General features: G+C 47.1%; 7 protein-coding genes and 1 long non-coding RNA gene across 10 annotated transcripts; 4 read left to right on the top strand and 4 right to left on the bottom strand.

Moving 5' to 3' along the window:
* The first annotated feature begins 212 nt into the window (after positions 1 to 212).
* Positions 213 to 1128, top strand: LOC308227961 (histone H2A). Its single transcript, XM_080630979.1, has one exon. The coding sequence runs from the start codon at positions 294 to 296 to the stop codon at positions 681 to 683; it is 390 nt and encodes a 129-aa protein (XP_080487105.1). The 5' UTR covers positions 213 to 293; the 3' UTR covers positions 684 to 1128.
* A 343-nt stretch (positions 1129 to 1471) lies between these two features.
* LOC308220742 (histone H1) lies at positions 1472 to 3417 on the top strand. The gene has a single exon (XM_080617114.1). It carries the CDS (start codon positions 2739 to 2741, stop codon positions 3393 to 3395), a length of 657 nt encoding a protein of 218 aa, XP_080473240.1. The 5' UTR covers positions 1472 to 2738; the 3' UTR covers positions 3396 to 3417.
* On the bottom strand, positions 2849 to 5412 carry LOC308220748 (histone H2B 1/2/3/4/6). Of its 3 annotated transcripts, none has more exons than XM_080617125.1 (2): positions 4686 to 5412; positions 2849 to 2950 (listed from the first exon to the last, which is right to left on the bottom strand). In XM_080617125.1, the coding sequence occupies exon 1, from the start codon at positions 5155 to 5157 to the stop codon at positions 4777 to 4779; it is 381 nt and encodes a 126-aa protein (XP_080473251.1). In that variant the 5' UTR covers positions 5158 to 5412; the 3' UTR covers positions 2849 to 2950; positions 4686 to 4776. The 3 variants fall into 3 exon arrangements, with proteins under 3 accessions (XP_080473251.1, XP_080473250.1, XP_080473252.1); XM_080617124.1 differs by lacking the exon at positions 2849 to 2950 and adding an exon at positions 3528 to 3902 and having other exon boundaries at positions 4431 to 5411; XM_080617126.1 differs by lacking the exon at positions 2849 to 2950 and adding an exon at positions 3925 to 4629 and having other exon boundaries at positions 4845 to 5405.
* Positions 5413 to 9115: 3703 nt separating this feature from the next.
* Positions 9116 to 10848, top strand: LOC308232835 (histone H4; the record flags this gene model as incomplete). Its single annotated transcript, XM_080638979.1, has 1 exon — positions 9116 to 10848. The coding sequence occupies exon 1, from the start codon at positions 10537 to 10539 to the stop codon at positions 10846 to 10848; it is 312 nt and encodes a 103-aa protein (XP_080495105.1). The 5' UTR covers positions 9116 to 10536.
* Positions 10849 to 11839: 991 nt separating this feature from the next.
* Positions 11840 to 12250, bottom strand: LOC308230907 (histone H3.2; the record flags this gene model as incomplete). The annotated part of the gene is made up of 1 exon (XM_080635914.1): positions 11840 to 12250. One exon carries the CDS (start codon positions 12248 to 12250, stop codon positions 11840 to 11842), a length of 411 nt encoding a protein of 136 aa, XP_080492040.1.
* Positions 12251 to 13039: 789 nt separating this feature from the next.
* On the top strand, positions 13040 to 13450 carry LOC308222391 (histone H3.2; the record flags this gene model as incomplete). Its single annotated transcript, XM_080620326.1, has 1 exon — positions 13040 to 13450. One exon carries the CDS (start codon positions 13040 to 13042, stop codon positions 13448 to 13450), a length of 411 nt encoding a protein of 136 aa, XP_080476452.1.
* A 991-nt stretch (positions 13451 to 14441) lies between these two features.
* On the bottom strand, positions 14442 to 16169 carry LOC308224010 (histone H4; the record flags this gene model as incomplete). Its single annotated transcript, XM_080623613.1, has 1 exon — positions 14442 to 16169. The coding sequence occupies exon 1, from the start codon at positions 14751 to 14753 to the stop codon at positions 14442 to 14444; it is 312 nt and encodes a 103-aa protein (XP_080479739.1). The 5' UTR covers positions 14754 to 16169.
* Positions 16170 to 16510: 341 nt separating this feature from the next.
* On the bottom strand, positions 16511 to 20101 carry LOC308227068. The gene is made up of 3 exons (XR_013957996.1): positions 19964 to 20101; positions 19436 to 19512; positions 16511 to 16646 (listed from the first exon to the last, which is right to left on the bottom strand). It is a non-coding gene; the product is annotated as an uncharacterized lncRNA (long non-coding RNA).
* Positions 20102 to 21525: the final 1424 nt, after the last annotated feature.

Consider the following 21525-nt stretch of genomic DNA (forward strand, 5'->3'; position numbering starts at 1 on the left):
GCTTAGACCCGCCCCGCCGCTACTCCAGAAGCGCCACTTCAGAGCTCCCCCAATCCCGTCCCCGCATTTGCTGGCGGGCGGGGGTAACGCGGCGGGGAGGGCCGCTCTTCGATTGGGTGGATTTGGATCCGCAGCGCCATTGGTAGTAGCCAGAGACAGCGTGCGGTAACCAATGAGAAAGCAGGCCTGTGCGCGCTGGGAAGGTATAAAAGAGGCCGGACGTGGAAGGGGGGCCACAGCAACTGGTGCTTCACGTCAGTTGGAGCTTTATAAGCGGAGGAGGGCCAAGAGCGATGTCTGGGCGTGGAAAGCAAGGCGGGAAGGCGCGTGCCAAGGCTAAGTCGCGCTCGTCGCGGGCTGGGTTGCAGTTCCCTGTGGGCCGCGTTCACCGTTTATTGCGGAAGGGCAACTACGCGGAACGGGTGGGTGCCGGTGCCCCGGTGTACCTGGCAGCCGTGCTGGAGTACTTGACGGCTGAGATTTTGGAGCTGGCAGGCAACGCGGCCCGCGACAATAAGAAGACGCGCATCATCCCCCGGCACCTGCAGCTTGCCATCCGCAATGACGAGGAGCTGAACAAGCTGTTGGGCAAGGTGACGATCGCGCAGGGTGGTGTGCTGCCCAACATCCAGGCTGTGCTGCTGCCCAAGAAGACCGACAGCCATAAGGCAAAGAGCAAGTAAAAACCGAGGAAGGCTCCCACGTTAGAAGTTAACACAAAGGCTCTTTTTAGAGCCACCCACTTTCCCATAAAAGGAGCTGTATATCCTAGTAGTAAAAAACAACTTAAAAAAAAAAAAAGCCCAAACCAAACAAAAAACCCGCAAACTTTTAAAACCTAAGTTCTTGAAAATTCTATCTTTCCAGAGTAAAGCCTGTTGCAATGTTAATTCAGTAAAATGGAACATGTCAATTGCTGGTAAAAATATTAAAAAATAAGATCCTATTGTTTTGCTGTCGTGGGGGACAAAGTCCCAAAGTTGATGTTGCAAGGAATTCGCAGCTTCCACTTTTTCCCCCAGGCCTTCCTGAGCCTGTGTGGAGCTGAAGTAACTCACCAACATCTTTAAAACCCACCTTGCCCCTTCTAAACAACCCTTTGACCTACAGATGTGTCCTTTTTTTCATACCAACATTTCATAAAATTTTCTCATGGCTCTGCCTGAGCCGTTGCAACTGAAATCTGAGTGGGTTTAGGAATAATCGGCAATTTTGGGATGGGCAATTTGAGGTGAAAAGGACTGTTCCCAGTTCTGATTCTACCTTACCTATAGCGGTGAACACCACCATACAGATGCTGAAATAGAAACAGAAAATTGGTGATTATAGGTCAACAAACGTTTTAATAATGATCGATTTGAAAACAGATTTTTTTAATCATAACGGCATGCAACATTTTAGTACCACTGACAGTCACAATGCCAAGAGGTAACAAGCAGTTTAGAGGCCACTGGCAAAACAAAGGGTTGTAGGCAGTAAGGAAAAATCAGGGAATATTCCTTTCAATTCTCTGTACTTTGAAAAATAAAATGCTTTTAATCTGTTTACATATGATCTTGGTAAAGTGCAGGTGAGGACTTCCTCCTCTTGCTCACAGCCAGCTGTTTCAGCACAGCAAATACATTAGCCTCATATCTTAGTTTTCATATTACTTCCAGCGCAGGAATCTGTCATTAAAGAGTATAAAAAAACCCCCAAAACAATCCAAAACAAAAAAACCCCACCAAATATTTCACAATCTGCTACAAAAGTGGAGTCCAAGACGATAACGGGAGTGAGTGGTGGTGTGCAGAAGCAGGGAAACGCTCAGCTGCAGTCGTGTCTCCTGAGATAATGCTGACTCAGATTTTTCACCAATCAAGCTGTGTCAGAAAAAAAAACACTGCCAAATTATGAAGTGACAGGGTGCTGATTATAATTATTAACAAAACCTGCCCGTGTTAAGCTCTTCTGTCACCTAATTTATTAATAAAATAAATATTTCTGTAGCAGAGCATTCGGGAACAGTGTCTGCATTGTGTGCACGTTGAGCAAGACAGCATAGGCTGCTATGCTGTAAAAAAGTCATTCCCTTCTAGGATACAAACAGCCCCCCACCGAACTTTCACCTGCTTCTTGCCTTGCTGCATCATGCACTAATTGGATTTATTTAAATTATTTTGAAAGGGGTAAAGGATTTGGGACAAAGGAGCTGATTTCTAATCCATATTCAGTACTCAAGATGAGCCTGTGTTACTTCCTCCTCTTTGAAACCAATTTGTGCTTGAAATATCCATTCAGATGTCCTGTTTTCAGTTCAGATTAAGAGAAGACCCTTTAAAGAATAACAATTAATTACTTTGGAGGTTTAGTTGACCACGTCGCGAATTTTATTTAGAAGGAAAAACAAAAGTTTCTGTCTCCCGAGGTCTCTCCAGGTCCAGGACTCAGGGTTTATCGCCTCTTTTTTAACTCATCCGTTGCCTCTCCGAAAGGAAACTTTGCCGAGGGGAACAACAGTCTTTCTTTTCCACGCCGCTGCGAACCGGGGGGGGTGCATGACCGAAATTCGGATAAAAACCGGCTTTTTTGCCTCCTAAGAAACACAAAATAAGAAGGGAGACGGGAACGTTCCGCCGTGCGGCGGGGCGGGCACTGCAGAGCACCAATCACTGCGCAGCCCCTCCCTATAAATATGAGGCCGCGGACGCGCTCTAGGCCCACTGGTTTCCTTCGATCCGTGGAGGACGGCTGCAGCCATGTCGGAGACCGCGCCCGTCGCCGCTCCGGCTGTGTCTGCTCCCGGTGCTAAGGCCGCCGCCAAGAAGCCGAGGAAGGCGGCGGGCGGCTCCAAAGCCCGGAAGCCCGCGGGCCCCAGCGTCACCGAGCTGATCACCAAGGCTGTGTCCGCTTCTAAGGAGCGCAAAGGGCTCTCCCTCGCTGCGCTGAAGAAGGCGCTGGCAGCTGGTGGCTACGATGTGGAGAAGAACAACAGCCGCATCAAGCTGGGGCTCAAGAGTCTTGTCAACAAAGGCACTCTTGTGCAGACCAAAGGCACGGGTGCTTCTGGTTCTTTTAAGCTCAACAAGAAGCCGGGCGAGACAAAAGAGAAAGCAACTAAGAAAAAGCCAGCAGCCAAGCCTAAGAAGCCGGCAGCCAAGAAGCCCGCCAGCGCTGCCAAGAAGCCCAAGAAAGCTGCAGCAGTGAAGAAAAGTCCCAAGAAAGCTAAGAAGCCGGTGGCTACTGCTGCTAAGAAGGCTACTAAGAGCCCTAAGAAGGCTGCCAAGGCAGGTCGCCCGAAGAAGGCAGCAAAGAGCCCAGCTAAAGCCAAGGCGGTGAAGCCCAAAGCAGCCAAACCTAAAGCAGCCAAGCCCAAAGCTGCCAAGGCAAAGAAGGCGGCGCCCAAAAAAAAGTAAAAGATCTGAGAAGCAATTACAGTCTACTCCTTTAAATAAACCCAAAGGCTCTTTTAAGAGCCACCCACTTGTACTCAGAAAGAGCTGGAACACTACAGTAGTCGCAGCAGCACAACCAAATTTTGAAAAGGGGTTGGCAGGGCTTTATACTCGATTAAGAAAGTTACCGTTTCCGAAACGCGGGTAGTCTGTGCAGCCTGCATTGGAGACCAGAGCTAACTTAAAGAGAAGTCTTGCTCCTTACGTGCAATTCAGGAGCCCGGAGACCGCTCCGCCCTCCCAGAGTTTAACAGAGCCGGCAGCAGACCTAGCTCGCGTCCCTCCGCTGCGGAGTCGGGGGGGAGGCTTAAGTGTCCCGCGCGGGGCCGGTATTGGTCCCTTTCGCCCACCCGGCCAAGCCTCCTTGGCGTCAAGCCCCGCCCCTTAAGGCGGTGACCCCCCCACCCCCGGTGCAGTCCCGCATGCTCGGTTACGCGCGGCGCCGCACGGGCTCCCTTCCCGGGGGTTCTGTGGCAAGATAGGGGATAGATTAGGGATGGGGGAAAACGTGCGCAGTGCCCCCGTTCTGCTTTCACCCTACAGCTTCTGCAGACAGAGCTGCACTTTCACAGCGGGACAGGCGAGAGCAGCTGTCTGACCCCAAGTCTCTGCACATCACCGACAGCCCCTGCTTCACGCCGATTCAGAGTGAATTAACTCCTGCACACGTTTGGACATAGGTGTTCTAAACTGGAAAAACCTTCGTAAAGAAAAATCTTATCCTATTTAATCAAATACGGCAGCTATCTCACTGGAAAAAGAGTATTGGGGTGGGGGGGTGGAGAGGGAGGATTGGGCCCGCACTTGAAACATACAAAAGCGAAACCAAGCTATGGACGCACCTGGGAGACTTATTTTCAAAAGATTTATTATTCACTGAAGGAGACAGAAATGTTTTTTTATTTTACAGGCATAGTGTAAGTTCTTAGCAACAGAACTTTCTACGGGACATATTTAAAGGAATTCAGGCCCTTTGAAAATAAAAAGTCCACCTACTTTCTCCACGGGATTCCTAAGTTCTGGAAACCGAGCGAGCTACCAAAGCACTGGGACACAGTTGCTGCTGCTTTCCACCTACATTCAAAACCAGCTAGTATTGCGTGCTCAAGTTTTAAACAGCCAATACTTTAATGCCGAATGCAGGCTGCAAATCAAGATTCCTCCACTGCCAGAAATTTAGTCTCAATTCAGTTACCTGAAAAAAACAAGTACTTCACTCGTGACATGCAAATGATCAGGTTACTTACGCACCTCCCAAGAACAGCAATTCAGCCCTTCTACTTGAAAGAATTGGTGGCTCTTAAAAGAGCCTTTGGGTTAAAACTGTTGGGTTTGTGATATTCTACTTAGAACTGGTGTATTTAGTTACAGCCTTGGTGCCCTCAGAGACTGCATGCTTCGCCAGCTCACCAGGTAGCAGGAGCCGCACGGCCGTCTGGATCTCCCGAGAAGTGATGGTGGAGCGCTTGTTGTAGTGTGCCAGGCGCGAGGCTTCGCCGGCAATGCGCTCGAAAATATCGTTGACGAAAGAGTTCATGATGCCCATAGCCTTGGAGGAGATACCAGTGTCGGGGTGCACCTGCTTCAGCACCTTGTACACGTAGATCGAGTAGCTCTCCTTGCGGCTCTTCTTACGTTTCTTATCGCCCTTCTTCTGCGTCTTGGTGACAGCTTTTTTGGAACCCTTCTTGGGCGCGGGAGCAGACTTGGCCGGCTCAGGCATCGCGATAACTCCTCGGTCGCTCTGACACACCGGAGTACGCAGCAGTGTGCCTACTCCCTTATTTATAGGTCCCTTATGCAAATCTTTGGCTTCAGGGATAAGCTCTTCTATTGGATAGCTGCTCAAGTGGCGTCACGTCTCTTGCGAACAGCCTTGCAATTTGTCCTTTTTAAATACCACACTGTTATTGGTTAATAATGCGGATCCTACCAGCCAATCGAAATGAACTCTTTCAATCCCAAAGTTGGTGGCGAAGCTCGTCCGCAGCCGCCTGGCCCCGCCCCTCCCCTGGGCTCCCGCCCCTCCCCTGGGCTCCCGCCCCTCCCCTGGGCTCCCGCCCCTCCCCTGGGCTCCCGCCCCTCCTGCGGCAGCTGCCTCTGCCGCTTTGTGCGTGCAATGTAGGACGTGGTTATCCGCACTTCATCCAGAAAAGAAACACTTTAGAGAAACTTAAAAGGGATTTCGATACTCTTTTGAGTTAGTTGGGTTTTTTCCCTTTAAGAAATGTTATATCTGCATACTTCAAGTAATAACTTGCACTTGTAATGACCACAAGATAAAAGAGCAAAACTACAACCTTGAAAAGATACAGAGGATCTGGAACACTAAGCATCGTTAATAGTGTAGAAAAGTAATTCTTTTAGGTCCACAGGGCATGGCTTGTCTGTCAGGACTTTAAATGATTTACTTTGTAACCTGAAAGAATGTGGATTTCTTTTGAGATGCAGTACATATCGAATGAATGTGTTTTAAGTCAAAACCAACATAATACTAGTCATTAAGTGTGGATTTTAAACTGCAATTTTAGTTTATCATGAATCAGAAATTCAAGCTGCTTTCTTGCAACTTTAACTACACTATGCAAGAGGAAAAAATATGTATTTTAAATATACTAAAATTATTTAATGGCATTAGGAATTCTGATGTGCTAGTTTTTTGGCTGTGGTTTTTTTGTTTTTTGTTGTTTTTTTTTTTAATTAAAATGCAGCCACATTATAAATGACAATTGTAGACTAATTCATCAATACCTTACAATTCTATAAGCCACTTTCAATGGGATCAAATTAATTTGTGCTTGAATTAAGCTAGGACCGCATAAAATGGTATCAAATAGCCAGTGCTATAATAATGCTATTTCCTTTTGGAACTCCTAAGGGCCTTTCAAAGTCTAGACCTTCTTGGTATCCGATGAGATGGATGGCATGGTCCTATACAAGAAGCCTATTTGGCACAAGTAAGTAGTTTAAAGCAGGTGAGACTGCTAAAATCACAACAAAATTGACTGATCTACTAAGGAGATTTATAAGAGTAGGGAGAGAGAGTCTGGATACTGGTGCAAGCAATAAAAAGATCTGTCACCTTATAGACTGGTTTTGCTTTTGGTTTGTTTTGTGTTTTCTTATTTTTATCCTGCCTGCTGGGCAAAATTTTGGATGCACAAAGATTTCAGTTTATGCCCAAAATAGTGTTCTCTGATGAAAGAGAGCCAGGAACGGAAAAGATGGGGCCTTTCTCTTTCTCAGTAAGGCTTGCTTGGAAATGCTTCTGCTGTGCTAACACCTAAACTGGGGAAACAAAAGCAACTACCCATGTGGGAAGAGCAGCTTCATGCTGCCTTTATGATGCCGCAGCTGTCTGGTTTAATGTCTGCCTCTCGCATGCCAGCCCTGCTCCCTCTCATCAGATCAGGGGTGGGATAATTGCTCATCCACCTTCATTTGCCCTGCTTCCCCCACAGATGTCTTTAGCAGCTCCATCAGCTTGGAGAAAATCTGGTAAGATTAGAGGGAGCTGTATCTGTCTTTTCAAGTGAAAAAGAGTAGCTCTCTTTCAGTGAAGCAAGAAAAGAAGCCAGAGCGGCCCATCTTTAAACATTTAACCCCTCACATATGCTGTGAACCTGATGGCTTTCTTTTGGCATAAACATTATCTGGAAAAGCACTTCACTGACAACACATCTGCCTGGTAATGGGTGTTCTCATGAGGTTCTGTGAAGCTCCATGACACGACATCCCACTTCGGAACAATGTGGCGTAGGATCACCAGTTTTGGTTCCACACTAGCAAATGAAGACTATCGCTGTTGTTACACCGCTCTGGAATAAAAAAAGTGGAGTATCACCAGGCGATCTCAGCAATGTAAAGTGAATAGGTCCAGAAGGCAAGGGCATTAAAAACAAAGCAATCCACCCCACCCCACCCCCCCCCAAAAAAAAAAAAAACCCAACCAGCTTTTGCAAATGCCCCCTTTACCATGTTAAGCCTTTAAAGTCTGTTGATCACCTCCAACAAAAATTATAATTGATCCACATCTTGGAGAATTTAACAAGTTTTGTAAACATCAGCTACAGAATAGAAGGAAATTCAGGTTAGAGCCTTCACTGAGGAAAGGCAGCTACTGTGAACTGAACAACTAAGAAATCTGTTAAAAAGCCCAACAAAGAAACAACAAAACCCCAGTGAAACCCCCCAAACCCAACAGCTGACTGAAGGACAGTCATTCCTGGTGTAGGAACGATGTGGCTGTGTGTGCTGCCCTTTCACAAAGAGATACCGGAGAGTGCTGAAATCAGAAGAATTGGGAAGAGGAGTGAAAAGAGGGTTAGAAGATATTTATAAAGGGAACTCAAATTCTAGGAAAGAACTGATTGTGGAAGCCTAACCAATGAAGGAAGATGAACTGAGTTTCTACACGATTTCAATACCTGAAGGGGGCCTACAAGGCTGTTGGAAAGGGACTCTTCATCAGGGACTGCAGCGACAGGACAAGGGGTGATGGGTTCAAACTGAAACATGGGAAGTTCAGGTTAGACATAAGGAAGAAGTTCTTTACTGTGAAGGTGGTGAGGCACTGGAACAGGCTGCCCAGAGAAGTGGCAAATGCTCCATCCCTGGCAGTGTTGAAGTCCAGGTTGGACAGAGCCTTGGGCAGCATGGTCTAGTGTGAGGCGTTGTTGCCCATGGAACTAGATGATCTTAAGGTCCTTTCCAACCCACACCATTCAACGATTCTGTGATTTATGAAAAAATAATCTAGACATTCATATTCTCCTCTGCAGTGTAAAAAAAATCCATGTTCACTAAAGCAAGTCATCACCCATCATCTATCTCACTTCATTAACAATAGAATTTCCAGTGACTGACCAAAGCTTTGAAGCATCCAAAAGAAATAATCCTTCAGAGTCAGGAAACCAAAGTCTGATGGGAGGGAACAGAGAAAAGGCTTCAAGAACAGCTCCAGAACAACTCAAGGATGTTAGAACTTGAAGGAGTAACCAGCCTATTGCACATTACCAACCAGTATGAACTGTGGGACTCTCTCTTTCTCCCCTGGTTAGTGTACCTCTGCCAGGTGAACACACTGTGCTACAGGCTCTCAGCTGCCTTCTGTTCAGGTAACTGCTCCAGCTGGAAGTTTATAGGTGGCACTGGGAAGACATAAAGGCAAAGCTGCTGCTAGTATTCTGCCACAACAGCTCCTGGGTGAGCTCTGCACAGATTTTCCTAGAAAATGCCCTTTCCTGTTCTGAAATCTCAGGTCAGAAAGATAGTTCTTTTCTGTTCTTATTACCTAAATGGACTTCAAGAAAAAAAGTGTTTCTGAATAGCATCCTGGATTTGACTATCCACCTTCTACAGCCACTTTAGCCAGACATGCTAGAGGACAACTTAGCTGATGAGGGAAAGTCAGAAGCCTGTGTATTATCTTGGGCTTACAGAGTACATATTGCCAGTGCCAAAAGCTCCTGAGAAACAAACGAACAAAAAATGTGAACCAAAACAAACAAGCAGAGACAACAAGGTAGATTTTTCAAGTATAGTAAGACAAGTGTTGGAGACCTAGATTGGTTTCTGAACACCATTTCACTTTAGACTGGTGTATTCTTCTGTATGGTGTATGGAGAAGCGCCAAGGAAAAGTTACAAAACAATAGACCTTCAATAAAAGGCACTGAGCATATAGCATTAGGGAGCATTACAAATATACTGATGATGAAGCACAGCTGTATAGCAATTGTGATTATTTTGGTGCATGATATGTATTATAACCGCATTACAGTTTAAAGGTTGTAGGTAGATACTGTAGGACTTTCAGTTGTTGAGACTGAAATATTAAGACCAATCCTGTTACATGTTGCATATCTTCACATCTATAGCTGCAAGTTTCTAGCTTTGTGAATTCTTGAGTGTCACTGCTATCTGAAGGCCTCATAACTGCTTAAAGAAGCAATAAGTAATACAGGTCACATTTCTGCAGCATGAAATAACTGTACCGAAAAACCCACAAGATAAAAAGAAAGGGGGGGGGGGGAAGATATTGCTATGCATTCCCAAAATAAGTAATGTTTGGACACATATGATGTCTGAAGATGACTGACACAACTTGTTAAAAAGATTTGCCCTCCATATGAATACAGCTACAGCACTATAGCTAATAAAAACACCCAGTTATGTGTTCAAAAAACAAAATTTATGTGCAGAATAAAAAGGAAAGGTGAAATGAAAACTTTGAGATATAAGGCATCAATAAAGCATAAAAACATGGAGATTAACAAACACATGCCACACACATAAAAGCACATGGAACAAAATCGACTTTTTACATGGGTATATTAACAGGACATTCAAATCAGTTCCTTTATCAGCACCTCAGCCCCATAAACACAAAGCAAGTAAGACAGGGATACAGGAGATGCAAATGACTTCACCACCAAAAAAAAAAAAATAAAAAAAAATTAAAGGTATCATAACCAAGAGGTGGGAAAAAAGCGGATTAATAACGATGCCTAATTCTTAGAATGAAAACCTAAATTTACCCCAGCACCGACGCTACCACCCCTGTCCGCCGCCGCACATCCCGCACGTCCGTATTCCCCCCATCCCCCTCCCAGCTCCTTTGTTTAAGCGCCGCGAAATGGCGGCGGTGGAACGCGGGCGGGGCGGTGCGGCACCGCGCGGGCGGAAAGCGACGCTCCCGGCCCCACCGCCCCCATTGGCTGGATTTTGCTGCAGACCCGGGCCCCGGGCCCCGCTCCCCCCACGGACTCCGAGCACCGCAGCGGCGGGGCCCGGAAGCTAGGCCGTGCACGCAGGCACGGAGCGTGTCCCCCTCCTGGGGGTTTGTTCCCGCGGCGCCCAGCCCGGCCGGAGGCGGGGTCGGCCGCCTCCCAAGGCCAGGGCAGAGACCGGCATCGCACCGCCCATCCCCTGTCGGAGGCGATGGCGCGAACGTCGATGCCCGCCGGGGGGAGGGCGGGGAGAAGAGCCCGCCCTTGCCCTGCCCCGTCGCAGTCCCCAACCAGGTCGGACCACTGGCAATATAGAGCCGTGCTGGCGCAGGTTCCCGCCACACATCGCTTGGTTTGAGAAGGGAGGGAAGCATGTCTGGCAGAGGCAAAGGCGGGAAGGGGCTCGGCAAGGGCGGCGCAAAGCGCCACCGTAAAGTCCTGCGCGACAACATTCAGGGCATCACCAAGCCGGCCATCCGCCGCCTGGCTCGGCGTGGCGGCGTGAAGCGCATCTCGGGGCTCATCTACGAGGAGACGCGCGGTGTGCTGAAAGTCTTCCTGGAGAACGTGATCCGTGACGCAGTCACCTACACGGAACACGCTAAGAGGAAGACAGTCACAGCCATGGATGTGGTTTATGCTCTGAAGCGCCAGGGTCGCACCCTCTACGGTTTCGGCGGCTAAGCTGCATTTCTGGGACAGGTCACTTTTTCAGAACACAAAGGCTCTTTTCAGAGCCACCCACTCTTTCAAAAGAAGAGTCTGAATCACGCGCCTTGCCTGGGCTTTGTATTTTAGGGCTGTAGTAAAACAATGGCAGCAGTAGGTGGTGTGGTCTATGTTAATAGTGGTGGGGGTGGGGTCTTTCTCCGTCCTCATCAGTAGTCCTCGTTCCATATGGTCTTTTTAATGCTCCCAGTTTCAACCAACACGTGAGCGTGAAATCCGTGGCCTAGGAATATCCAAATAGCGATTTTCTCCCGGGACTCCCTAGGCTCGAGAGAAACATTTCGGTTCCGGAAGATTAGTACGTCTTTCATTCCCCACTCCTCTCCCTCGTTTTCGTCCCCGTCTCCCGCTCTTCCTTTGTGAGTGAGTGGAACGGAGGGGACAAGCCGGCGAAAAAAGCCGAAAGCCCCGGTCAAGCGCTATTGCGACGATCGGTCTCCCGTCATCGGCTTCACCGCGGCAGCCTGAAACGGGAGCGCACGAAATGGCGGCGCTGCCCTCCCCCCCCGTATGAGGGGACGGGATATGGCGGGAAGGCGCGAGGAGAAGAAACGAGAAATGGATGCGGGCGCCCGCGGCGCCCCATGGGCTGCAAGGAAAAGGGACGCCGACAGAGAACGCCTCCCTTTCCTCTGTTCCTCCGACTGCAGGGCTTCCTGTGCTCTGGAGCACACCCCCCACCCTCGGTCTGCGCCGGCAGCTTATAAATGAGGAATCTCAGAACGCCAACACACAACGATCGGGCGGGGGTTGAGGCGAATGTCCCACACTGAACCTCCCGCCCGGTTATCCCACGATCAGCACTGCCTCGACTACGGGAAACTGCGCTCGGCTCAGGCTGCCTACGCCTGCTCCTAGTACCAGAGACCCAGCTCTCTTCTGTGGCTATGTGGTGGCTCTTAAAAGAGCCTTTTCGGTTCGGGTGGGTGGGGGCACGACAGGCGCCTCAGGCGCGCTCGCCGCGGATGCGCCGCGCCAGCTGGATGTCCTTGGGCATGATGGTGACACGCTTGGCGTGGATGGCGCACAAGTTGGTGTCCTCGAAGAGCCCCACCAGGTAGGCCTCGCTCGCCTCCTGCAGCGCCATCACGGCTGAGCTCTGAAAGCGCAGATCGGTCTTAAAGTCCTGCGCGATCTCGCGCACCAGGCGCTGGAAGGGCAGCTTGCGAATCAGCAGCTCGGTCGACTTCTGGTAGCGCCGGATCTCGCGCAGCGCCACCGTGCCGGGACGGTACCGGTGCGGCTTCTTCACGCCGCCCGTGGCCGGCGCGCTCTTGCGGGCAGCCTTGGTGGCCAGCTGCTTGCGGGGCGCCTTCCCGCCCGTCGACTTACGAGCAGTTTGCTTCGTACGCGCCATCCAGCCACTTAATTTCGGTACACTAACAGAAAACTATCTGAGAGAAACTGAAACATAGCGCACAGCAACTCCCTTTTATATCCTACCGCTGCTTGTTCATTGGCCGCTGGAAGGAGCCGAGTTCATTGTGTCAATTTGAAAATCCCGCGTTAACCCCTTCTGTGCTGAACAGTGCTCCTCAATATTTGAGTCACAACTTCAATCCTACAAGACATAGGAACCCCCGCCACATGTATTTTCCAGGTTTATCAGAAAGCTAATTTTTGCTTACAGGCTTAGTTAGTAAATCCTAATTACATAAAGAGCTCACCACTTATATTTTGACTTTCTACAACATTGAGATAAGTATTTCCTGAAGGAATCGAATTATTTACTTGCAATTCAAAACTAAAACTAACATACTACTAGGGCTCTTTTACCTACGAAATTCATAGCAGTCATCACAACATATACATAAAACATGGACGCCGTAAGAACAATTCGTAGTGTCAAACATATGGGGGAACAAAAAATATAGGAGTAACTACTGTAGAAATAAAACTTTTATGCAAGAAATCCTTAAAAGTTCATCATGCTACCCTGACAGATATGGAGAAAATAAAGGAACGAGGGGTAACTTGTGGAACGAGTTGGAGCTTTAAGCGGCTTCAGTTATCTCAGCGGTTACCCAATGAAATACTTCTCCTATTCGACCAATCAGAGATGAGGGGCGTGCCAGACCGCTATAAATATAAGGTCTGCAGTCCTGCAGGTCTCTTATTTTTTCATTCTCTGAGATAGGAGGTCTCAATGGCGCGTACGAAGCAGACTGCTCGTAAGTCGACGGGCGGGAAGGCGCCCCGCAAGCAGCTGGCCACCAAGGCTGCCCGCAAGAGCGCGCCGGCCACGGGCGGCGTGAAGAAGCCGCACCGGTACCGTCCCGGCACGGTGGCGCTGCGCGAGATCCGGCGCTACCAGAAGTCGACCGAGCTGCTGATTCGCAAGCTGCCCTTCCAGCGCCTGGTGCGCGAGATCGCGCAGGACTTTAAGACCGATCTGCGCTTTCAGAGCTCAGCCGTGATGGCGCTGCAGGAGGCGAGCGAGGCCTACCTGGTGGGGCTCTTCGAGGACACCAACTTGTGCGCCATCCACGCCAAGCGTGTCACCATCATGCCCAAGGACATCCAGCTGGCGCGGCGCATCCGCGGCGAGCGCGCCTGAGGCGCCTGTCGTGCCCCCACCCACCCGAACCGAAAAGGCTCTTTTAAGAGCCACCACATAGCCACAGAAGAGAGCTGGGTCTCTGGTACTAGGAGCAGGCGTAGGCAGCCTGAGCCGAGCGCAGTTTCCCGTAGTCGAGGCAGTGCTGATCGTGGGATAACCGGGCGGGAGGTTCAGTGTGGGACATTCGCCTCAACCCCCGCCCGATCGTTGTGTGTTGGCGTTCTGAGATTCCTCATTTATAAGCTGCCGGCGCAGACCGAGGGTGGGGGGTGTGCTCCAGAGCACAGGAAGCCCTGCAGTCGGAGGAACAGAGGAAAGGGAGGCGTTCTCTGTCGGCGTCCCTTTTCCTTGCAGCCCATGGGGCGCCGCGGGCGCCCGCATCCATTTCTCGTTTCTTCTCCTCGCGCCTTCCCGCCATATCCCGTCCCCTCATACGGGGGGGGAGGGCAGCGCCGCCATTTCGTGCGCTCCCGTTTCAGGCTGCCGCGGTGAAGCCGATGACGGGAGACCGATCGTCGCAATAGCGCTTGACCGGGGCTTTCGGCTTTTTTCGCCGGCTTGTCCCCTCCGTTCCACTCACTCACAAAGGAAGAGCGGGAGACGGGGACGAAAACGAGGGAGAGGAGTGGGGAATGAAAGACGTACTAATCTTCCGGAACCGAAATGTTTCTCTCGAGCCTAGGGAGTCCCGGGAGAAAATCGCTATTTGGATATTCCTAGGCCACGGATTTCACGCTCACGTGTTGGTTGAAACTGGGAGCATTAAAAAGACCATATGGAACGAGGACTACTGATGAGGACGGAGAAAGACCCCACCCCCACCACTATTAACATAGACCACACCACCTACTGCTGCCATTGTTTTACTACAGCCCTAAAATACAAAGCCCAGGCAAGGCGCGTGATTCAGACTCTTCTTTTGAAAGAGTGGGTGGCTCTGAAAAGAGCCTTTGTGTTCTGAAAAAGTGACCTGTCCCAGAAATGCAGCTTAGCCGCCGAAACCGTAGAGGGTGCGACCCTGGCGCTTCAGAGCATAAACCACATCCATGGCTGTGACTGTCTTCCTCTTAGCGTGTTCCGTGTAGGTGACTGCGTCACGGATCACGTTCTCCAGGAAGACTTTCAGCACACCGCGCGTCTCCTCGTAGATGAGCCCCGAGATGCGCTTCACGCCGCCACGCCGAGCCAGGCGGCGGATGGCCGGCTTGGTGATGCCCTGAATGTTGTCGCGCAGGACTTTACGGTGGCGCTTTGCGCCGCCCTTGCCGAGCCCCTTCCCGCCTTTGCCTCTGCCAGACATGCTTCCCTCCCTTCTCAAACCAAGCGATGTGTGGCGGGAACCTGCGCCAGCACGGCTCTATATTGCCAGTGGTCCGACCTGGTTGGGGACTGCGACGGGGCAGGGCAAGGGCGGGCTCTTCTCCCCGCCCTCCCCCCGGCGGGCATCGACGTTCGCGCCATCGCCTCCGACAGGGGATGGGCGGTGCGATGCCGGTCTCTGCCCTGGCCTTGGGAGGCGGCCGACCCCGCCTCCGGCCGGGCTGGGCGCCGCGGGAACAAACCCCCAGGAGGGGGACACGCTCCGTGCCTGCGTGCACGGCCTAGCTTCCGGGCCCCGCCGCTGCGGTGCTCGGAGTCCGTGGGGGGAGCGGGGCCCGGGGCCCGGGTCTGCAGCAAAATCCAGCCAATGGGGGCGGTGGGGCCGGGAGCGTCGCTTTCCGCCCGCGCGGTGCCGCACCGCCCCGCCCGCGTTCCACCGCCGCCATTTCGCGGCGCTTAAACAAAGGAGCTGGGAGGGGGATGGGGGGAATACGGACGTGCGGGATGTGCGGCGGCGGACAGGGGTGGTAGCGTCGGTGCTGGGGTAAATTTAGGTTTTCATTCTAAGAATTAGTATATTTTTTTCTGGTTTCTTTTTGTTTGGAGTTTTTTTGTGGTTGTGGTGTTGTTTTTTTTTTTTTGTCATTATTTGTCCTTTTTCCTCTTTTTTTCCTCAGGAAGATATTTTTCTTTGTTTGGAGCTTTGAGGAGCATTTTGGGATTTTTTTTTCTTGTTCTGTAGCCTCCTAGTGCGTATGTTATTTAATTCAGGCTATATTTGGCCAACATTTTGATAACTCTATTTTCACGTGTAAATAGCCAGCTTTGTAGTGTTTATGTCAGCCCTTTTTAATAGCTCTTTATTAAGTTCTACAGAAATTGCAGACTTCATCATCTTTGCATATCAACCTTAATGGTGCTCATAGGACAAATGAGGCTCCTCAGTTTATCACTGTCTTTGCACATTACTTATCAGTTCAGTTACTGTTTGAGGGAAAATAAATAAAATTGGTGTACAGACTTTTCCCCCCATTTATGAGTAACTGCAGAAATAGAATACAAGAGAGCTCAGTAACGCTTTTGCACAGCTATAAAGTGTATTCTTCCCTGCCTATTACTCCTCCCAGTATTTAACAACATGCATCTTTTCCTTAGCAGTGATTAGTGTGGTTTTCCCTCTATTTATCTAGATTCATAGAATCACTCATTTGGCACATCCATTCTTAAGCATTAATTTTTTGCACATCTTTTTCATAGCTCTGCTTTTGTTTCACCTGGTAACTTCAAATGTGTAGATGTTAATATTTTTGGAGATTATCCACTTAAGCTATTTATATCTCTCTGTGTAGTTTACTGAGAACAGGTATTTTGCCCTGCAAGTTGCCCTATTAACCTCCCATGCCTAGTGTTGATTGGCATTTTGTCAAGAATTTGCAGTCTCTTTTGACATCCCTTTTGTGCTTCATATTAGTTCTCAGGGATCTCTTTTTGAGGCTTTTGATGTTCTGGAAAACAAGGAAGGAGCTCCAAGTTGCATTGACTGAATCCTAGAGTAACACTTCATGCCCTAACATGGCATCTTGGTGTTGTATTTTATGACTAGTGTTCATCCTTCACCTCTGGTGGCTCTTTTACATGGATTTTGTTACTCAGAGACAACGAGTACACAAACTACCCATTAATTTTCCTTTTATTTATTTACCATTCAGTTTCAAGACAGTAATTAATCAAGACAGTATTGGGAAGGACAAGAAGTTCTGTTTTCCTCTTCCTGATCAGGCAGCATTAGTTGGAAGAGCCTTAAGTTGCCTCCTGTGATGTGGGAAAGGCAGCCAGGGCACACTGGGATTAATGAGTAGGATGGCTGAAGGCACTAAGGAGCAAGAAAATTATGTTAACTCCTCTTCCCACACTAGGTGTGTCATATCAGATTGTAACAGTCCTCATCCCTTCTGCATTAGGTTTCAATCTGTCATCCTGCTATTCCTGCTAACAGTCCCAGCCTTCCCAAGAGGCAACCACCCCCATGAGAAGGCTATTGAAATAATGCAAAATTCAAAATGTTTTCTCTTCAGTGACCTACTTTGTTTTTGGGGTTGGTTGGTTGCTTCCTCCCCCTCCAGGAAACCTGTTTAGCTGTTATCTGAAAGAGTTGCTTTCTCTCAGTAGATCTGTCAGCATGTGTCTTTTCAAGTCCTTAGGAGAATTTATATTTATTTGGGTAGTCTCTGTATAATGTTTTCTAAACCAGCTAAAAGTACTGTGGCAGAAATGTTTCAATTTGAAGATACAGATTTCCTTCACCTCCTAAAGCAGAAGCTTGCGATAAATGTTCTATTTTGCTTAGGTGAGACGTTTGTGAGGGAAAGGAATAAAACTACACTACACCATCTTCCTAGGGAAAGGAAAGCATTCTCAGAACATAACCACATGAAATGTATAAGTCCAACTAAACATGGAGATGGATTTTTGCTTAGTGACCATCAACATGATGAAAATATTACAGAAGTTTGCTAATTCGGGGGGGGGGGGGGGGGGGAGAAAAAGAAAAGCAAAAGAAATCATTCTAAGTTGCATAAGTTTGTTACACAAGTTTTTGTTACAGCACCACAAAAATTAATGCTCTATGCATCCTACTCCCATGAAGACTCCAAGCTGTTAATCTCTGCACAGGCCATATACACAAAACTGAAGAAAGGCCCATTGCCACAACTGGTGGTTGTCCCCTCAATGTAAAGGAATGTTGTATTTAGCACCTGACTACTCAATATGCCCCTAAATCTTAGCTGGAAGATCTTGAGTTTTGATCAGTTCAGCTCTAGTTTTCATTCTCATGCACTGGGACTAGCCTGATGGACCTGGCTCCTGTACTGACTGCTCCCCAGGGATCTGCCTGCCCCAGCGCACTGCAGGGTTTCTTCTCAGGTGTGCATTTGCCTCTGGGCTCTACTTGCAACTGTGTGCTGAAGGCCACAAATGGTGCATTTAAAGTTGTTTTCTTCCAGGTGGAAGCTGGAAATCAACCTGGCTTCTGGCAGCTCCTATCCCAGGAACAGTGGGATCCATCTCTGACAGAGCTTTATAAACCTCACTAAGATCATATATGTACTTATTACTTACTGACACTTTAAACTGTTACCTTTTCATGCATTGATGTGTTTATGCAAAAACCTTTAATAACCTTACTGGTTATCCCCAGACTCTTAGGGATGGAGAAGGGATAACTCAGGCTGAAAGAGGGAGACAGCAAAAAGTGCACATAGGACAAAGTTATAAAGTCCTTTAAAAGGTAATGAACTATTTTAAGCATTTGGGTTTTGGGTTTTTTTCCTCTCCCAACATAATTAAATATTAATCTTATTAGAATTATCTTGATAATTATCATATCCCTCTGCTGTTCTGTATAATACTGCCCTTTTACCTTCAACATGTTAGGTGTGCATGCATATACAAAAACATGCATCTAGTATGAAATATTCTATTGAACACACACACACACACCCCCCTAGAAAAAGTATTAAAGCTGCTCTGATGTGGCTGCAAGGCCCTTCAGCAGTTAGCAGTCTGTACAAACACAGTGAATGCCTAGGACTAACAACTAATGGGAACTTCACTGCTTACAGAGACATGGCCTTAGATTTCTGGATTGTAATGGATGGTGGCAAATCAAACCATCCTTTTGATGATAGAGTCTCAATTTGCCTGACCTGTGATCTTACCATGACCTTAATAGCAAAAACATCTTGGGTTCTCAAAGGCTTAGGCAATTTGAATGCCATTAAAGGAAAATAAACTTCAGCCTTCTCATTTATCAACTTGGGTTTGACCATAGTTTTCAGTTTCGGTGCCTGATCCCCAGATCACTAACTCAGTATTCAGAACTGTCTCACCATCATCTTCCATCTTCACCGCTCTCTCCAGGTTGATCTTAACCAAAAAAAACCAAACCAAACCAACCAACCAAACAAACAAAAAACAACCCAAAAGAAAATAAAACAACCACACACAATGAAAAACAAGCCCAGATAATTTAATGCTCAGAAGCACTACAATGAAAATATTTTGAATGTCAAGAATCACTAGAAGAGGAGCACAGAGCAAACCAGAAGATATTGTATCCTTGTACCATTCTAGTATTGTGTAAAATAGTTGCACCTTGAGAACTGTGCACATTTCTGGCCTCTAAAAATAATAATAACAATAAAGATGTAGTGCAACTGGAATAGAGTTCTGAGAAAAGTAATTAAGATGGAGAACCTTATTTTAGACCTCAAATTAAGGATACTGAGACTCTTTCAGAGCAGACATAGCTACTGAACAACTGGATGAAGATGTTCTTGCTTATCTTCTTTACTAAAAGTGAGGGCAGAGCCATCTCTCTCCTCTACAGCAATCAATTCTGGAGAACACAGCTGCCAACCATAACCACTTCCTAACACCGGTGGTAAATATTTTCCATCTCTAAAAGACTTCTAAACTGATCCCTGCCATTTAACTACATGCACTTTCTGAGGATCAGTTTTGGTTTTGTCTCAAGGTCAAATACCTCTAGCCCCAAAGCAAACTCACCAAAACCTAACCCTAAACAAACAATTGACCCACATAAGAGTTCACCTTTAAAGAACACCTATTTGTTAATTTAACTATTTTTTCAGGACTTACAAGTTACTGAACAAAGGGGTGGAAACACTCCAATGGTTATGAGCTTCTCATGAAGGATGCTCTCTCTGTCCTGAAACCTTAAGAACAAAACAACATTTACTAACAGAGCAAACTAGAACCCTGAGTTTTTTCTTTTCTCTTTTTTTTTTCTTTTTTTCTTTCCCAATTCTGGGTGGCAGCTACAGTATAAAGAAAGCATGGTTAAAATAAAGACAGAAACGATTCGGGGAGGAGAGGGTGGCAGAGAGAGAAGGAGGGAGGGAGGGAAACAGCTTCCTGAGCGGGATTGGTCAGGAATTACTGCAGTCCGGGTGCAGTGACAGCCCCAGGCCAGAGCCTGTATCAACCAGATAAGGGAGCTTGGAGGAAAAGCCCAGACCAATCCATACACCTCCCGGTACCAAATTGTGCCATCGAAATGTCAGCAGACTCACAGAAAATGCAAAAAGAAAGACACACAAGGACTTGGCTGCGGCTTGCAGCAATCTGCTTTTCTGTTGATATTACACTCAGAGTATTCATTCTTACCTGCAAATGAACGTTTCTTCTGCATTTCTCAGTTTTAGTGCAATTGGCTTTCAGGCTTTCATTCATTTTTTTTGAATGTCAGAGCCTCTGAAATTGTGAGTAGAGACATGTGAGTTTTTCATATTACCAATATTTAAGTTAATCCTGCACTGTGTATCTAAGAGAAATAAATAACAATATCAATAAATTTTTTTTTTACTTAATTTGATGCTATGAAGGTCTGTTTTCAAGATGAATATGAAAATTACTTATAAAATTTAAGAGGTTTCTATACATTACACCAGATCTGCAAGATACTCCCAACTTATTGTATTTTGGTTTGCTATGTATGGTTGCAGAAAGGTACTAGAGGAACTAAAATCTGGAGTGAAGAGATTTAAGAGTAGGTTATGAAAATATCTATAAATGTTTAGCCTTTATATACACTGTGCTGCTTAAAAGTTAAATAAGTTTAACCCACAGTTTCATGGAGACATCCTTGGTACAAAGTATTTAATTTCATTTACTTCTCTTAGCCTAGGCAAACACCCTAACTTGCCTGCTTTTCTGGTAAATATGCTAGCTTAAAGTATCTTGCCTGAAAGAAAATGATCATGAAAATACTGCTGGTGGCATAGAAAATAGAACACTAGTTATAAACTGCTATATAAGGAAACTGAGCTCATGGTATGTGCTATCTCAAGGCAGAAGCTTGGCTAGAAAGGCAGAGAAAAAAATGCAATGCTTTACCGCTGCTGAGTGTAACTAGTTTTGAGTGAAGATAACAGGAAAACATACTTTTGACTAGATTTCAATCTACTTGTATTTCATTTGAAAATACTTGTGTTTTCAAGGGACTTTTTTCAAACATTGAGGAACAAAAACCTCCTGTAATTTCTAAGGTCAGTGGAACAGAGATACTGTCTTCTCAGGTACTTCAGTGTGACATTGCTCTTGAAAAGAAACACTCCCTCCTAAACAGCTTTTGGCTTTTAAGAGCAAAAAAGAAAATACATGAGGCCTTTATTTCAAAACAGAAGATTTCAAACTGCCCAACCAGGCCTTTCTACAAATCAGTCCTTGGCTTCAGACCTACACAATCTCTTCCCACCTACTAAATATCCACTAACAGAAGGCTCTTCTGCTGAATACACTTACCTAGAAGAATAATATACTTAATATCCAAGAAACCAAGATTATTATAGAAAAAGAAAAAAAAACTTTTTCCCAAAACTTAGTTCTAGCGTCAAGTTTCAGCATGGCTACTACTAAAGTCCTGTGGTTAATGTTGCTTCAAAGTTTATCTCTAAATAGTAGAAGACTAATACCTAATGTGTTTTGGTTGCGTTTTTTTTCCCCTAATAAGACAGGGCTGATAAGAGGTGGGCGTGGGGGAGGATTCCTGTATTTCAGGAGGGTAAAAAAAAAAATAAAAATCTTGAAAATTGTGTAAGCAGCAAGTACTGTTTAAAGCCAGACGCGCGACCTGAAACCATCCTGTTTCCAAGCGGCACTTGACTTGGGCACCCCCCGCGTTATGTCTCTCCTTGAAAAACATTTGCGATTAACCATTGCCACAACGA

Source organism: Psittacula echo, assembly GCF_963264785.1.
Source record: "Psittacula echo genome assembly, chromosome: 1".
Lineage (NCBI taxonomy): Eukaryota > Metazoa > Chordata > Aves > Psittaciformes > Psittacidae > Psittacula > Psittacula echo.

Coding starts and splice junctions, on each gene's coding strand:
- LOC308220742 (XM_080617114.1), top strand. CDS start 2,739: ATGTCGGAGACCGCGCCCGTCGCCGCTCCGGCTGTGTCTGCTCCCGGT.
- LOC308227961 (XM_080630979.1), top strand. CDS start 294: ATGTCTGGGCGTGGAAAGCAAGGCGGGAAGGCGCGTGCCAAGGCTAAG.
- LOC308220748 (XM_080617125.1), bottom strand. CDS start 5,157: ATGCCTGAGCCGGCCAAGTCTGCTCCCGCGCCCAAGAAGGGTTCCAAA.